Source organism: Echeneis naucrates, chromosome 13, assembly GCF_900963305.1.
Source record: "Echeneis naucrates chromosome 13, fEcheNa1.1, whole genome shotgun sequence".
NCBI lineage: Eukaryota > Metazoa > Chordata > Actinopteri > Carangiformes > Echeneidae > Echeneis > Echeneis naucrates.
Window position 1 is genome coordinate 14,240,506 of NC_042523.1, and position 17,049 is coordinate 14,257,554.

The 17,049-nt window shown below is 38.5% G+C and overlaps 2 protein-coding genes across 4 annotated transcripts in view; one reads left to right on the forward strand and one right to left on the reverse strand.

Annotated features, from left to right (window-relative positions):
* On the reverse strand, positions 1 to 2,423 carry drc12 (dynein regulatory complex subunit 12 homolog). 2 transcript variants are annotated; one of them, XM_029518259.1, is made up of 6 exons: positions 2,372 to 2,423; positions 2,212 to 2,280; positions 1,686 to 1,805; positions 1,406 to 1,498; positions 1,163 to 1,293; positions 1 to 399 (listed from the first exon to the last, which is right to left on the reverse strand). In XM_029518259.1, exons 1-6 carry the CDS (start codon positions 2,421 to 2,423, stop codon positions 271 to 273), a joined length of 594 nt encoding a protein of 197 aa, XP_029374119.1. In that variant the 3' UTR covers positions 1 to 270. The 2 variants fall into 2 exon arrangements, with proteins under 2 accessions (XP_029374119.1, XP_029374118.1); XM_029518258.1 differs by lacking the exon at positions 2,372 to 2,423 and having other exon boundaries at positions 1,686 to 2,225.
* A 1,161-nt stretch (positions 2,424 to 3,584) lies between these two features.
* cbl (Cbl proto-oncogene, E3 ubiquitin protein ligase) overlaps positions 3,585 to 17,049 on the forward strand; it is a 29,416-nt gene continuing 15,951 nt past the window's right edge. For both annotated transcript variants that reach the window (XM_029517433.1, XM_029517434.1), the window contains exons 1-2: positions 3,585 to 3,731; positions 8,517 to 8,764. In XM_029517433.1, the coding sequence (XP_029373293.1) occupies positions 3,585 to 3,731; positions 8,517 to 8,764 (395 nt within the window). The remainder of the gene's footprint in view (positions 3,732 to 8,516; positions 8,765 to 17,049) is intronic.

The following is a 17,049-nucleotide window of genomic DNA, read 5'->3' on the forward strand; positions in this document are numbered from 1 at the left end:
AATAAATACTGGTCATCCTTAACCATACACAGCCATTTGCTACATCTTGTGGGCATTACACAACATTACAGACACTGAAGGTGAATCACTGAATGCATACTCACATATCTCAGTCCATTTGTACATTTTAAAAACAGAGGGCACTTTTGACAGAACACAATTACACACAGTCAAATTAAATTAGACCAAGTGATTCCACATAAGACAAGAGAGGCTGAGAAGAGAGAGAATGAGAAGAGCAGCTGCCTTCATCTGCATAGACCCTGACTTTTAGATGTCCTGTGCGTTCAGGCCAAATTCAGAGAGCAGTTCCTCATAATTTTGATAAAAGGATGTGTTCTTGTTCTCCCACCTCTGCTGAGCCACAGAGAGCTGGGAAGTCAGGCTGTCTAGAGTATCCTGCAGGAAACATGACAAAAATGAGGTGCAAGCGAAGATTTTCACCTTGAATCATTCAATTGTCTAACCTCATTGTGAACCTGCCGCCGACTATCCACTTTTAACTCTTATCAGTTTCAGGAAAACCAATGGGGAAGAGGCATGATTAGATTCTGTGTCATACTGACAAAGAGAGTAACCGCATATTGACATCCTAGTGCTATCACTGGCTGAGCCCTTTTTTTATAAGGCTCAAGCCTCATTTATGATGGTGCTCTACAATTTTGTATGTACTGTCTGTGGTCAGACAATTTTGCTGTGCTTATAAAAGGTCATTACTGACCCTGATCCTCATCCACAAGGCTGCAGTGTAAAATTTCACAACCTTTGTGTTATTTTGCTGGTTGGCAGAATATTATTCTACGAAAGGATGGCATAATATTGCATCAATTATTGTTGCAAAATATACACAAAACACAACATAAGGTATGTCAAGCATCTCCACAATAGGGGTCCAGGAGGACCAAAGAAATATGTTTCTGAAACCAGCAACTAGACCTATGTGTGCTCCGTTCTTGGATCATCTCTTCTCACTTTGCTTCCCAATACTTGCTTTTGCTTTTGATAAGTACCTGGACTTTTGTAAATCAATCAATCTATCCATCTATCCATTCATCCGTCCATGCATCTGCATATGTATATTTCACTTCACTGACTGCATGCTTTTTGGCCTGAAGCATATCACTTTGTATTTGTGTTTGAAAGGGCTTGTCTTGTTACTCACATGTAGAACCTTCTCATAGTGGGTTGACATGCTGTCTACCTTGCGCAAGAGGTCGGTTATGGCAGCGTCATTGTCCTGTTCCATCTTCTCACGTTCTCTTTTCTCTTTCTTTAGTTCCTCCTGACACAGGGCTGAGCAGAAAAATGCATATCAACATGCCATCACTTTTAAATCAGTTAGAAAGTAACACTCTTGTGCCCTCATTCATTTAACTATATACTTTCAAATCAGATGCATTTATACCAAGTTCTTCATTCAGCAGGCTGACCTCCTTCTCCAGTCTCTTCACCTTCTTAGTCAGCTCCATCTTCATGGTTTTGTACTCGTGACTGAGGGCTGAGAATGACATTTGTGTCGACAATGTTGGACTGTTGGACTGCTGTCTTAATTGATTAACTTTGTAAGGCTGATGCAGCAATCAGCTTAGAAACCCAGCTAATTAGACTTTTTTCTCCTTTAAAATTAGCCATATTCAAAATAATCTAAAGCTAAATTGTTGATTTATGCCCTGTCTTTACTGTACCAGAGTTGATATCCCTGTGGTCTTGTCTCTCTTGCAGCAGCTTCTGCTCCGAGTCTTTCAAACATGTCCTCAAGTCACTTCTATCAGACTGGACCTTTGCTACAGACTCACAGTGTAACGCTGTGGTTATCACACAAACACTTGCATGCATGAATATACGGATGAGGGCAAGAAGCGGAAGGAAAACAATACTCCCATTACAGATTTTTCTGGTATAATAGAGCCTCATTCGTAAAAAGAGCAAAAGTATACAACTGTGCTTCAACATGTAAGAGATAATTGACAGTAGCTAGTTGGTTTAAGTGATATTAGCTTTTGTTTCCAAGGGTCAACAAAACATTTGGATTCCTGGGTAGAATATACCAATATAAAAGCTCTACATTCAAAACCATGCCCAAATAAATGTAAATGTAAAGTGTTGGCATATGCTTTAACCAACATTGTGCTGTTGCAAGTCACCTTATAAGTATAAGTATAGCAGTTTAGCCTGGATATAGACAAATGCAGACTTAAAATAGCTTCTCACCAATGCGATCCTGCAGGATGGCTATATCCATAACACTGCGCCTATACTTTGTCTCCAGGTCACTGTCACCTGCAACAAGACAGCAATACTGAAAATGACCAGTGAATGATAAATGCAGTCAATAAAACAAGTAATCGTCTGATAGAAAAAAAAAAATCACATTTTTCTGGATTTTTCTTTGTGGTCTTTTTTGTCTTTTTCTTAGAAGACATGTTTGCTGGGGGTGCAGCTGCCCGCTCAGGCCATTGAGCGCACACACACACATACACACACGCACAGGGATGAGTCTTTGTTGTTGCGCACTGGTTGCCAAAGGCTGTTGCCATGACACCGTTCAGCTTGATTGATGGTTGATTAAGTTCGATAACAGCCAATCACAACTTGACTCGGGCGCCTCTCGCCTTTTTTAGCTCGCGCACACAGGCCACGGACCGTCCTCACTTTTAATGAGACACGTTAAAGCGTCCTTGGTTGCCAGGGGTGACCACGGCTCGTGCCGGGAGAATTCGGGGCTGCATTCAGCATCTCTTGAACGTTTTATGAATGCTGCACAGGCAGAGGCGCGCACATTCATGAATCGTGAACGCGCACAAGGAAGGCGTGAAGTTCGGGTTTTCGGGGGGGGCGGCGGAAGGGGGCGTACAGGAAAGGAAAGGGCTGCACATACACGTCACTGTGGGGGCTACAGTAAAATACAAGGCAATGTGTAATTCTCACAATTATTTATTCAGACTGATTCCCGTATATCGGTGTCGGAGAAACAGGTTAAAACGCAACTTCCTTTCCTCAGTCATCGGCGAGTCGCCTCTGTCGTCAGCCTCACACCCCGCAGAGGAGGGCTGACACGGTCACACTGCCACTGAATTTCCCGTCAAGACACGGTACAGGCGAGAACAAAAAGGGGAACGACATCGGAGTTTGTCGAGAGGAGAGGACGCACTCCGGCACTGAAGGCAGACACGGTGCCATTGTCCTCCAGCCGAGGGCGAGTGGAGGCAGGTCCGGTGCTCTGCTAATTAGCCTGCGTGGGTCCCTGCAGAGACGGCAGCGTAGCTAGCTGCAGCACAGTGCGACTTCCACAGGGTGTGAGTGACTGAGGGGCTTCCTTGAGCTACAATTGAGGCGTTTATCTGGCGAACTGATCTTGGGTTTACAGATGGGACCATATTTCCAATAGTCACCCCCCCCCCCCTTACATCCGTGTACCCCCTGTCGAACCCTGGCTCGGATTCGCCGCTCGGGCGCTGTCCTCGCCGGGGGGTGCCGGATCACCATCGCCCGGTCCAGCTAACTCAAGGCGGCGGTTCGGTCCCCCTCACCTCTGCCCTGCCTCGCCTGCCGGCCGCTCTGGCCGACCTTAGCCGAGCCCGAAGATGGCAGGGAACTTGAAGAAAGGCGGGGGGCTCATCGGAATGATGAAGGATGCCTTCCAGCCACACCATCACCACCTCCATTCTCATCACCAGCCCGGGGCCGTGGACAAAAAGACGGTGGAGAAATGCTGGAAGCTGATGGACAAGGTTCGTGCTCCTCGCCGGTAACATTAGCCACAGTCCTGTGTGCCCAGGGCGACAGCTAGCTAACTGCGGCTAACTAGCAATAAGCTAGCTAATATTCGCCAGCTGCTAACGTTCAGCTAGCTAGTCAGCTGGGGCGAAGACTTAGTTAGCCGCTGTTCGCTATAAACCAGCATAAACTACCCCTTTCTGCTGTTAATCACAGTCTACCTCACATTTTTAAAGACAGATACAACCAAAACAACGCAACACCGACGTTAGCCTACGGAAAGAAGAAATGGTTTCATATTTGTTTGCTAATGTTGTGCCTCTTTCCGCTAACTAGTTGTGTTGTCGTTTTATGTCCAACTTGTTGGACCACGTTTCAGTAATGAAAAGTGTAAACGTTAACAAAAACAGCAGAAAATGTGATCGGAATTGGATTTAGGCAACTTTTGGCAATTTCTACTCTAGCACAGTAACAGCTTTTCCTGTACATTGTTGCTGAAATGTCTTCAGTAAGCTTTTGGAAACCGTGACAAATTATTGAGGAGAAACGAAGGAAAAATGTGTATGTGTTCATTATTCTTTGTAAGAGAAAAGACTCATTTCACAGCTTCACTACTCGGAAAGTCTGCAGCATTTTGACCCCCAGTTTCCTGTGAGATTCACACAGCAATATTAGTGTGAATAGGAAGACAAGCCACTCTTTTGTGTCTCTTCTTCCTCTTTGAGGCCTTGGTGTGCAGCTCTGATGTTAGGTTCTTTTACTGAGCTATTATTAAGAAAACATATTCCTATTTAGTTTTGCTCCATTAGCATTTGCAGGAGACAGTGCAGTTGGACTGAAGTCCATTGTGTGAGGTGTATACACAACCTATACCTTTCCAGTGCACGTTCGACTTTTGATTTGTGTCAAACAAGATGACTACAGCTAACAATATGACCCTTAAGGCCCTCGCACAGTCAGGTTGGCTTTTGCAGTTTGCAGATTTACAGTATGAGAATAATTTACCATATTTATCTGACCCAGTGCAGCATTTGAAGGGCAGCACCAGCGAGACAAATTACTATCTTACCTTTTTGAATACTAAAAGGCCAAAAGTGTTTTCACACAACCAGATCGTTTAACATTATAGTGAAAATGCTGTTCAGCATTGACTAAGAAAATACACTTTACAGCATATACTGGAGGCGAACACAGAATAATACAGTTTTTTTTTTTTGTTTTTTTTTTTTCTCAAAACAACTCTAGCACTAAGGAGGACTAAGTAAAATGTTATCAGAAGCATGTGGTTAATTTCATTCTTGAAGGGGCTGATATAAGAAAGGTTAATTATTTCATCCTATTTTGAGCTTTTGAAATGTACGCTAAAAGTTTGATGCTCTCACCAAAGCAACCTGAATCAATTTTAATCTGAACTTTATTAAAGTTTACAGGAGAAGTAGTAGTTCAACCATTAGGTGATGTATCACCGCTCTTGTTGTTGAATTACCACATGCCCCAGGCCAATTGGCTCTGCTTGAATCAAAAACCTGAAGTTGGATGTTGCAAGTCATGACCATCAACCAAACTAGGCAATGATTGGCAATAATTAGTTTGCATATTTAACCACACTCTATGATAGATAACCACCGGTAAATTTCAGTTCATATGCTGTTTGTTAGATAAATGATATAATCATAGAACGCTCATTGAAATTAAATATGTCTCTCCTCAGTCACTTTGGTCTGAATTGGTAAAAGGTGTCATATCTCTCAAGTTTTGTATACTTGAAAGTATCTGTTTATTTTGTCATTATTACTTTTGACTGTTAAAATATTGAAAGTTTGGTATTTAGTATAGAAATATGACATTGTGCCCTTTTGCATCACAAACAAGGCACAAAAAATTTACTTTTTGCCTTATTATGGCTTTTATTCCAAAATGTGTAGTGAGGCACCAGTCAGTACGATGTATAAAACAAAAAAGCTTTACTGTATTGGCCTATTTAGTCTATTTGTTTTTTTTTATTATCAAACATAACTTAAATCTTACTTTTTAAGTGTTCTCATGCAATTAAGATGAATAGATAATTCAGTTTTAATAGCTCATCATCAGACTTGTAAATATATTTTAAAAATAAAAAATTTTAAGAATTGAAAAAATAGTTGTCTGTTTATTGCTAGACAGAGAGCAAAATATCTTACCACAAATGGTCTCTAAGCTCTACAAAAACAAGGCACAGAGCACAAGCGCATTGCTTGTTTATAGGTAAAGTCTCACCAAAAAAAAGACCAACTTATCCTTAAGCTGGTTAACATTTAAACAATTTGAACTTGATTTTGGAAAACCACCAATTCTGTGCCAGGTGTAGAATCAGTCAGGAGAGACTGAGAGACGACACAAAGTTTGTGGAATGCAGTTTAGTTTGAAGGCACTCAACATTTTACTTCAGGGCAGTAGCCTCGATGCACGCTGATATACATTAGTACTTGGTTGGTTTGGTCTTTCATGTATGTGCACCTGCTTGACTGAAGTTTGTGTGCAAGTACTACTAAAGTAAATTACAATATTATTGGTAGTATCTTCACAACAGCGTTATCTGGTCTCAGACATAACCAGCATAAACCTTCTGTGCTTGGATGCCTGCAGATGGGTGAGAAATTAATGTGGTGTTGGTACTGAAACTGTAGGCATTAGTCTTCAGTTAAGTTGCCAATGCAGTCAAATAACAAATCAGCTCTTATCCAGATATCTACCACAAACAAACTATCAAAAATACACGAAGGGTTCTCTTCTTTTCGCATGCTGCAAACTATTCAGTAAAAGTTGATCCAAGTCTGGCATATTTAAGCTTTTTTATCTCTCAGTTGCACCTTAGTTTTGGTCATTTACATTATTTAAATAGATTCAAATGTAGTTAGATGAAATAAATCATTGGGGAAAATATGGATCTAGTGTCTCTGTAATATAATATTTAATCTGTAAATTAAGAGTTAAAATATTTGAGATGGGCTTCATGGTCACTTTACCCTCAGTCTAGGCTGATTTAGAATTTTTACAAACCAATGAAGTCCCACATTTTTCATGTTGTGAAAGCAATAATGATTAATAATGAAGTGTTTTTGAACCACATTTGATACAACATTGATGATGTGCTGATTATCGAACTGCAGTGTTATATTTATTAACAAATATTCCTAATAATGTCACTCTTGCTATATTAAGTTTAGTTTTTTTGCATCAGGTATCTCTTCATGTGAGACATCTTTGGATATGGATAAGCAGGCAATACTCTGAATGACCAAATAATGAGATATAGAGCTAGGTTGATAAGCTTGGTTCATAAGATTTTAAAGAAGCAGTGAAAAAATTCCAACACAATTTCCAAGGAGTTTAGATGATGGCATCAAATAGCTTGTCTGTAAATCCTCTTGAAACCATACATATTCAATTTACTATCACATAAGACAAAGAAGACCAGAAAAATCCTGACAGGCAAGCTGGAACTAATGAATGACTAAACAGAGCATCAGTATTTTTCCATCCATCGGCTGATCAATCCATGACTGGTCAAGAAATCTAGAACAACTGCCCTTTCCAGTTAATGACAAACTGGTGGCAAAGAGAGACAAGGAAATTCAAACCGACATTCTTGTAATGCAATTCCTGCCATATTTCATTCTAATGCTTGTACACAATTAGTGCACAATAATTTGGTCAGGTCTACAAAAAAATGACCACATCCTGTTTTTGACATGCAATTGTTTGGTCACCATTGAAGCTGACAGCCTGACTCCATATCAAGCTTGGTTCAAATGGGACATGAGGTAGCATGAGACCGCTGAGTTTCTGAATGGTAAAAAGTGTTGTTTTTTTTTTTGTTTTTTTTTTGCCACTTGAATCACACAAGAAAGTTCAACTTTAATCTAGTGGATAATGTGAATGTAGCCATGTCTATACCGAGCTTAATAACAGTATTCTAGGCTCCCCGCCAGTATCTTTTGTAATGGTCAACGAATGGACTCAGACGCAGTGCAGCATTTCAGTGAGATGTGAGGAAAGGTTGATGCATGCATTCATGCAGTCTGGTAAACACATCTGACTTCAGTGACTAAAAGTTTGACAAGTTCTTGTGCTTTTTAATACTTTTTTTAGTTCTTTGTACTTAAAAGATTTATTTTGTGGCACGTCTTTCTAGTTAGAGCTGATATACACATTAGTTAGCAGCAAGTAATCCAGCTGTTCAAATTTGGCAAGTGGTCATACTGAAGTGTGAGTAAAAGATTTTTCGTTTTTAAGGCAGAAGTGATAGTGGTGATGATAAACTTAACAGCTTCTCTGAAACATGCTAAAGACAGTGACAATGAGACTTAAGATAATTTGCTTGTGCAGGTTTTCCGCTGTCCTCTTTCACCTACTTTTTTGGGTAAAAGAAGTAATGTGACAGTGGTTGAATAAATTATGATGCTATAAGAATCTGGGTATACTGAGTGTATTTCATTATATCATGTGTAGACTTGCCACACCTTGAAAGCTTGACAGTCTTTAAGGGTCTGTCCTTTAGCCTTCAGTTTTGTTGCCATTTTGCTTATCTTCCATCTGGTTACAGACCATATTCTGCACTGACGATTAATGCTATAATATAGGAACAAGCTTTGTCTTATGAATCAACAATATGAAAAGGAAGAGATGCTAATTTGTCACTTTCTTTTCAACACTTTCTAACAAGTTTTGTCTTTCTTTTTTTCCATCTGCCTTCCCTTTTGCACCCACCTCCTGTGTGTAACTATCATGTCTCCCTCTCACATCCTCCCTTTCTGCAGGTGGTGCGCCTGTGCCAAAACCCCAAATTGGCCCTGAAGAACAGCCCCCCTTACATCCTGGATCTGCTACCAGACACCTACCAGCACCTGCGTACCATCTTGTCTCGCTATGAGGGCAAAATGGAGACTCTGGGAGACAACGAGTATTTCCGGGTTTTCATGGAAAATCTAACCAAGAAGACCAAACAGACCATCACCCTTTTCAAAGAGGGCAAAGAACGAATGTATGAAGAGAACTCGCAACCACGGTGAGTGAAGTGGATGAAAAGTATGGTTAATATTGTAGTGAAAGGTGTTTGAAAATGACTCCCCTTGTGTTTTTCTTCCTGGGTAATTGTGTTTGTTTTCCTGAAGGCATTCCAACTAATTCAGGTGAATTTGATGTTTGAGGTGATGATTCATTATAAAGCAGTTCATTCTGAATAATTATGACTGCACCTATGCAAGCCTCAGGATAGCTGTAGCTCAGTTTGTATGAAAACCAGTAGAGGTGTGTTGTGGTTTGAGCATGTGAATGTATGCGGTCAGAATGGCGCTTAATCTACACCTGCCTGCCTGACTGTCTCTTCTTTGCTATCTCTGCCATCAACTTAAACGTTTTGGGTTTTCTTTTTTGTTCTTTCCTTAGCTGTCTCACTGTTTCCTTTGTCGGAGACACACATTGCTTGCCTCTTATGTTTTGTTTTGTTTTTTTTTCCCCCCTCATTTATTTGAAAATAACCCAGTCTCTTTAATGTGGACAGAGATATGTACATTTATAAGTTCGTCGCCTTAAAAAAAACAAAACCCACACACTAAATGAGGAAGCATGTCCTTTTGAAGACTAGAAAAACAAAAGACAGAATGGAGTTTTTTAAGTTACTGGGCTTATCACTACAGATTCCCTTTAGTCCACTCCACTCCACATATAACTGATATCATGAACAGTGAGTAATTAAATGATGTATTGGCTTTCATTAAGATTCTGTAGCCAGGGAGTGTTTCATTCAGGCTGTGAGCCAGTATCAAATATTATCCTAGTCAGGGCTTTTGCCACAATTGTCTCTGTATCACTTATTTCTATTTTTGGCTCTTAACAACTTGACATCCAAATGATTTCTAAAAAACATTATTATTGTCCAAATAGCTGCTGTGTTTCTTTTCTTGTATTTCTGCTGTCTGCAAAAGGTTTTGCATCAGTTAGGCAATGATAATGATGATACTTCGTGGTTGTAGATATTGATGGACAGAAATAGTACAGACGGGTAGTAAAATAATATTTGACATGTAAAAATGGTACAAATAAATCAAGGCTCACCTTTTCAACTTTTATATTTGGCCTTCACATACAAACAGGAAATGTGAGATCACTGTCAAAAAAATAAAATAAAACAAAAACCTCAACTTTGTTAGTATTGATAACTTTAAACTAGGTTTAAAGTACAACATGATTGGCAACATGGCTGATTATCTTATTCTTGTGTATAGAGAGAATATGTAAAGTGCTCAGAGCTTCTAGAGAAGAAATAGTGAGCAACAATGGAAACCGAAGTAGAGTGTTGGTGATGTCGTTTTAGGGACGGTGCCTCATCTTTGGCCTTTCAGAATATTCTGTGGAGGTGAGCTGGTTCAGATGGACAGATCTGATGTGTTCCAGCTGATAGTCAGCTTCTCTGCACTGAAAACGGAGTTTCAGTGTGCCGAGAAGTTTATCCAATCGGCAATATCCAGACCACTTCCACACCACTGAAGTAATCCTTTCTCCCTTATCGACTATTCCGTCTGCTTTTCTATTACTTGTGGAAGCTTGTTCAGTCACATTTGTATTGCGGTCAGAGGTGAACATTAAGCAGCTAAAACGAGTCATGTTGGAGCCTACTGCTGAGCCCTGGCTGCGTGACTGATGCACTGACACAGCCTGTTGTGTTCTCCCCTTTTTAAGCTCTTTGGAAGATTTTGACACGTACAACCATTTTATTGTATGCACAAACAAACTTAAGTAGTTTCTTTCAAATTCTCATTTTATGGGGTTCAAATCTCTGAATGGCAATGGTTGTACAAGCCATGGGATGATTCCCAAGAGACACCAGTTATTTAGCACACAAACTTTCTAATTTTGTTAAACTAGTTGTTTAATTACACACCCGGCATGAGCAATTAATGTGAAAATTGCAGATTGTACAACTGAATGAATGAAGGAATAGATAATGTGATTATCTGGTAACCATTTAGTTTGGCTTAGTGTATTCACTTAACATGGACATTTAGAAACTCTTCTCTGCCAACCAGAAGGAAGAAGAAGCATCTCTCTTGTCAACCCTTGCTCACAAGGACAATGTTATTTTTATCCTTTTTAACCATCTTCTATGAGATTACTTTTTTTTTTTTTTTTTAAATCGTCATCTGATTTGTACAAAGTTGTTGAAACTAATTCCTTGATAAAGGAGAAGAAACATACACATGCATGCATACACGAACATACACAGTATCCATTGGCATTGCATACAAAGACTACTGTTGTCGGGAGAGGGCAGTGGCAGTGACACTAACCAATGGGTATCAGCCCACTGAATGCTGTAAAATCAACCAATGACTTTAAACCACTAGAGAGACTAGTATGTGGTTAGGATGCAGCTACGTCTAGAACATGGCTTAGACTGAAAAGTGGAACTGTAAGAATAAAGACTGCCTGAATGCAGAAAGAATACTTTGATAAAAGCCCACATTCACTGAGTTCTGTCACTTGTATTCAGCTTCAATTTAAAATGTGAGACACTTATTTTTTCAATCAGTATGTGATAATTATTCACTTAAATAGCAATAAGAAGTTATTTCAAGTCAAAGTGAAGGATTCATGTTTGTCATGGGAACCTTGAATGCAGTGTGGGTGGATATAATAATGTCAAACAGACATGGTCTTCCCCAGAGATTTAGATTCCTCTGTTTATCTACAGCCCCCCATCCCAAATGAATCACACAGTTTGTTTAACTTTAGAAATTAACTAGAGTAGAGGTAGAGCACTAGGGTAACCCTGGATTTGTTTTTGTCAAACAAGAAGGAATAGCTGGGTCTTGACTTTCTGAAAAAAGATTATGGATGAAATTGAGGCTATACTTAATTATAAACACTGAAAACACATATTCAGTCAGAATCAACACAATACAGATAGCACTTCCTCCTTTTTTGCTTCACTTACTTCCTCTTCTGATGTAAAAAAGCAAAGAAAGGACATTTTCTGGCCTCAGAGCTGGCAAAAAGCCACACAAGCGTGAGATGGTTTAACCAACACATTTTTCTACTGCTTCCACAAGTGTCAAAATGTTGTGCGTTTTCTTTGAGTTATCTCAGGGGGGTAAATTCTACATCAACTCACCCTATAAAATTTTAGTTGGTTAGGGAAGAAAATGAAACAATGAATGGATACATTGAATATTTGATTGAATATTTTATTTTTCACACTTATAACAGTTTTATATCACTTTAAATATAAAATCTGCAACTATTACTTAGACATAAAATTTAATGTAGTGTATAAGTAATTAGATTCAGTTCATTGTTCTGTGCTGAGAATTTAGTCTGTCATTCTGAGCTTCTTCTTTAATGTAGCTCCTTTGTCCTTTATGGCCTGACAGGAAACCCATATGTTAAGCATCACACATTCTACAGTCCCTGGGTAGAGTAATACAGTAGAACAGTTGATCAATGTGTCCAGAGAAAAGGCCTTTAACCCCCCTCCTCCACGGTCCTAACCGGATATGGATTTGACCCCTCTGTGAGAGTCTATTTGATCGTCTTCCTGAGCTAAGCTGCCATTGCATCCTGACCACCGCCGATGGGTCCAGCTGGTCACAGGAAGTAGTGGGCTTATAGGCTGTAGGGTGATGCATTATCACTGTGAGACAGCCTACACTATGGAGAGTGACAAACCCGGATGCTGTTAATATGGTGGAAATAATATTTGTAGTAATGTCTAATTAGTTTCATATCGTCATACACATAAGCTGTTGTGTGAAAGGCGTTATGGCTGTTGGCTTTGTCTTAAAGCTGTCTAAGCATGATCGACTGAGTGTTGAATCAACATTTTCACATCCTGAAATTTCAGTTGGGGATACCACCATAATTGGCTTAAAAGAGCTTGAAAGGCAAAGAAGTTATATGTAATCAAAAGTCTAATCCATTAAAATCTATTAATACTGCACTTATCATGAAATAATAAACTTCTAAAAACATAATGTGAATTTTTCAAATATGAATATCTGAATATTTCATGTTATTCAATAGTTGAATGTAAGCCAGAGATGTTTATCAAATAATTAACTGATTAATTACTTAACAAATTATTTGAGAAAATAGACAGGCTGATAGATGAAATATTTGTTGGTTGCAGCCCTACACATTTTAATTCATGTATAGTAGCCCTACTCTTCACTGCTATCCCTGCTATTTAACATTTCCATCATCTCTACCTTCCTACTGACACCATATCGCCCCAGTCCTTTGCACAATAGAGAAATGCATTCCAAACATGCTTCAGTGATATTATTACAATGGTTGGTAGGAACAACTTCCTCAAGCTTTGACTCATTCAGCTCTCCGTGCAGCTGAGCTACCGTTCAGGCTTCAGTTGCAGGTGCTATTAAGAGTCTCTCAGCAATGATGTGGATCAATTTCTCTTAAATGCTCATAACAGTCAGTTATTGAGAATATTTGCCATTGCAGCTGCATAAAATGCTTTTTCCTGCTTTAGTTCATTCTCTGTACAACTTAATAATCAAATAACTGTTTCAAAATGTTAAACATCAAACTGTATTAACATTTTTAGTTTATTTTAAATTTACACATCACATAAATTAGATTTCTTTTTAAGTAAAAAAGGGTAGAACTGTTGTTCCGTCTTTATCTGACCATAGTAGAAGTGAAGCGTGCGCACTTTGCATGAAGCCTCCTTTTTTTTTCTGTCAAGACAGATGTTCAGCACTTATGTGTCACATGTAACTATATTATTACTGGCTGCTCCTCTTGTCACAGCACCTGGTTGTCTGTCAGTTTATGTTTTGGACATAATAGTCAGCTGCAAGATACATTTTGTTAATGGTATCAATCCTAGATTAAAAAAAAAAAAATAACAGCAGAAGATGCCTTCTGTGGCCATTTACAGTAAACTGCATCTGTGTTGTCAGTGCTTATTGTAGTAAAGCCTTTGTGGACAAAGAAAAACACAACATTGTATGGTATAGTAACTTTGTTATTTGCAAATTTCAACTGCATTTATTATTTTAATTCACCAGTCCAGTCCTAAAATATGACATTCTATTTTCTGTAAATGTACCTGACATCTATATGAAACAAAAGCGTATCTCTGAGAACACTGCTTCTGGCTTTGACTATCCTATCTTATCACTGTGGCAATGACACTGTAGTAAAAGGTTTATGTTTGTACTGTTGGATAAAGCTATGAGGAAATGGAGTGTTGCAGTACAATGATCAAATTGATTACAGAGGAAAGTTTGCATGTATGTTGTTCATTCCTGTTTTATGAGTAGCTGCTTAGCTGTTTAAAAACTCCCATTCTTTTGTATTAATAAAAGAAAAAAGAAAGAAACTGTAAAATTAAAACATTTTAGATTTTGCTAGTGCTGTTGCCCCACAATAAGAAGGTCGCCGGTTCAGTTCCTGAGCCTGGGGCCTTTCTGTGTGGAGTTTGCATGTTCTCCCCGTGGGTTTCCTCCTGGTACTCCAGTTTTCTCCCACCATCCAAAGACATGTTCAGGTTAATTGGTGATTCTAAATTGTGAGTGTGAGTGGTGGTTTCTGTCTGTCTGTGTGAGTTGGTACTGCGATGGACTGGTGACCTGTCCAGGGTGTACCCTCCCCTCGCCCAATGTGAGCTGGGATTGGCTCCAGCAACCCCACAAACTGGAAACAGATAAGTGTTTGAAGATGAATGAATGCATTTAATGTTTTTCATGTATGTTTCATGTGTATATTCATGTTTATTGTTGATAGAAGGTCTTGCATTATTGATCATTCGGTGAGAAGAGATTTGAAAATCTTACTTAGACCATGGTCTGCTCCATGTGTTTTATTGCTGTTTTCAGTTGAAATAAAAAAAATCTTTAAAGTGACAATACGTTAAATAGTTCACAGTGGAATTGAACCCCTGCTTTTGCTAATTATATTTTTCTTACTCATGTATCTGGTGTTTGTGTTGGTGCTTTATCAGGTGAAAAATGAGGAAGAACGAAAACCTTTTAATTTTGAACTGAAATTTATAAAATATCAATATAGCATTGTTTTCAAAAGGACAACAGCCTAACCCTATTTCCCCTTCTCTTAAATTCTCCATTTTCTTATAGATACGAGTAAAACTGAGTGCACTGCCTTTGTTTTGCTTCTCTTTAGACAAACCAAGTAACAAAAAATCCTTCCTTTGCACTGTCACAGCAGAGAATCTTAGTAGTAAGCTAGTTTGCTGTAGTAAAATAAGATTTTAGCACAGGAATGGGCAACCTTCGGCTTTAAGAGCCATTTTCACTAAAGAAAACCTATGTAGAGTTGCAAAACCTATTTGACTGTATACGGTACTTTGTTGCATTTATGAAATAAAAGTTCTATATATGTACATAGTTCTTCCACGTTCGATTTTCCTCAGTAACTTTTTTTTTTTTTTTTTTTTTTTTTTGGATGTATCCATGGTTAGCTTACCGGGTTCAAGAGCTCAAAATAAGTCACCAGCTGGTCGGCGACTCGTGATGCGCACAAGACTGCAACGTATATTCTGATCGACAAACTATGAAAACATTTTCTTTTCATGTTACAAGATCGCCTAAATCTCCAGAATCATGACTGTTGCATTGAAAAATAGAAAAATTTTATTTTTTTTTTTTTTATTTTTTTTTAGGAAATGTCCGTTTAAGTCCAAGCTCTAATTCCATTTATTATTTACATTATTTTCTCAAAGTCACAGGGAACCATGGCAGAGAGATAAAAGAGCTGCAGGTTGGTGACCCCTGACCTAGATGCTAAAGGGTTACAGTGCTGCAAATGGAAAATACATTTCAAACTTAAGACGCTGCTGGTGTTTCTGCCTCGATTACATTTGCCAAGACTTGCCGCTTGAACTACTATCCCCATGTATACCAACACAAAAATAGTAGAGTCATGGTTATTTATGTTTCCGCACTGAGCAGCCAACTCCGGCCTTCCTCGCAGTATTAGATTATGGTGATCGGCATGATGCAACTCAGTAGCTTCTCTGCCTCTCAAGATAAACGAGCATGTCTTTTATCCTCTCAGAGATAAATGCGCTTTGATCTGCACTAAAACATGGCTTTTCAAATGTATTTACAGGATTAAGATGAACAAAGCTTTTTTTTTTTTAAACTAAAGTTTTACAACTTTAAGTCTTTTTTTTTTTTTTTTTTTTTTTTTCCCCTTTACAACAATCAAATTTTAAGCTTCTCATTGTCTACTGCGATAAAAAGTGAAATTTTTAGGAAAATTTTGAGCTGGCATAGGGGTGACTTTTTTTGTTTGAAATGGTTTTTATATTTGAGTTTATGTCGGGAAGGCATAAAAAAATACTTTTGCATCATTCTTCAGTGCAGTACAGTGTCTGTGCTTGCGTGTGCTGTCATGGCTGTTTCCTGGTGTAGATCTGGAATGAAGCCAGTTCCGGAGGGTTAAATTTATAAAATGATGACTAGTGCAAAATCGTAAGACAGAGTTTCAACACATTAATCCACCCTGCTTCCTCTACCATTTGTTATGTAATATTGTGAATTTATTTGGCTTAATATAATAGTTATTTTTAGTATAGATTCATCTGGCAATTGTTTTTACAATGAATCAATTCATTATTTCTATAAAACATCAGCATACACTGAAAAGTAGCCATTAAAAATAGTTGTAGCCAAATATTATGCGATTAAATGCAAGTGAAGGTTGTTAAGGCTTTCTCTACTGCAAGACCAAAACGTCTGTGCTTATTGTGCTTAAAAAGTGGTACAGTTGATTTTAGAAGGAAATGCATTGCATTTTGAGTTGACTTTGACCTGACAATGGCATTTTATTCCCCAAAGATGCCTTTAGGTAGTGGTGAAATGTGTTGCTTTTGCTTGCTTGTTTTTGCTATTTGTTTACAAATTATCTTACCATATTTCAGTGTGGTAGGGATTACTACCTGTAGCCTACTATGACCAGTGAGAATCAGCCTGTGAGGGCACAGTGCAAGTGCTTTGCATACGACTGGACTTGCATGAATGGTGTTGGTCTCATAACGTCTCCTGATGTTATCGTAGTCAACGCCCTTTCACAAGTGCCTTTTGATCTAATGTGATCTAATATTTAATGCTGTTCGACAGAGGACAAAATTATCTAAAATCCATATATCCATCTACATAGTTTCTCAAATTAGTTAAATTTAAGTTTTGAAAAATTATTATGCAATTAGCCCCAATCGATTCAGTTGCTTCTTAAAAATCCTCAGATTGCCTGAAAATTTTATTAATTGGCCACCAGAGGACCAAAAAGGTAAATGAAAATGACTTAAAT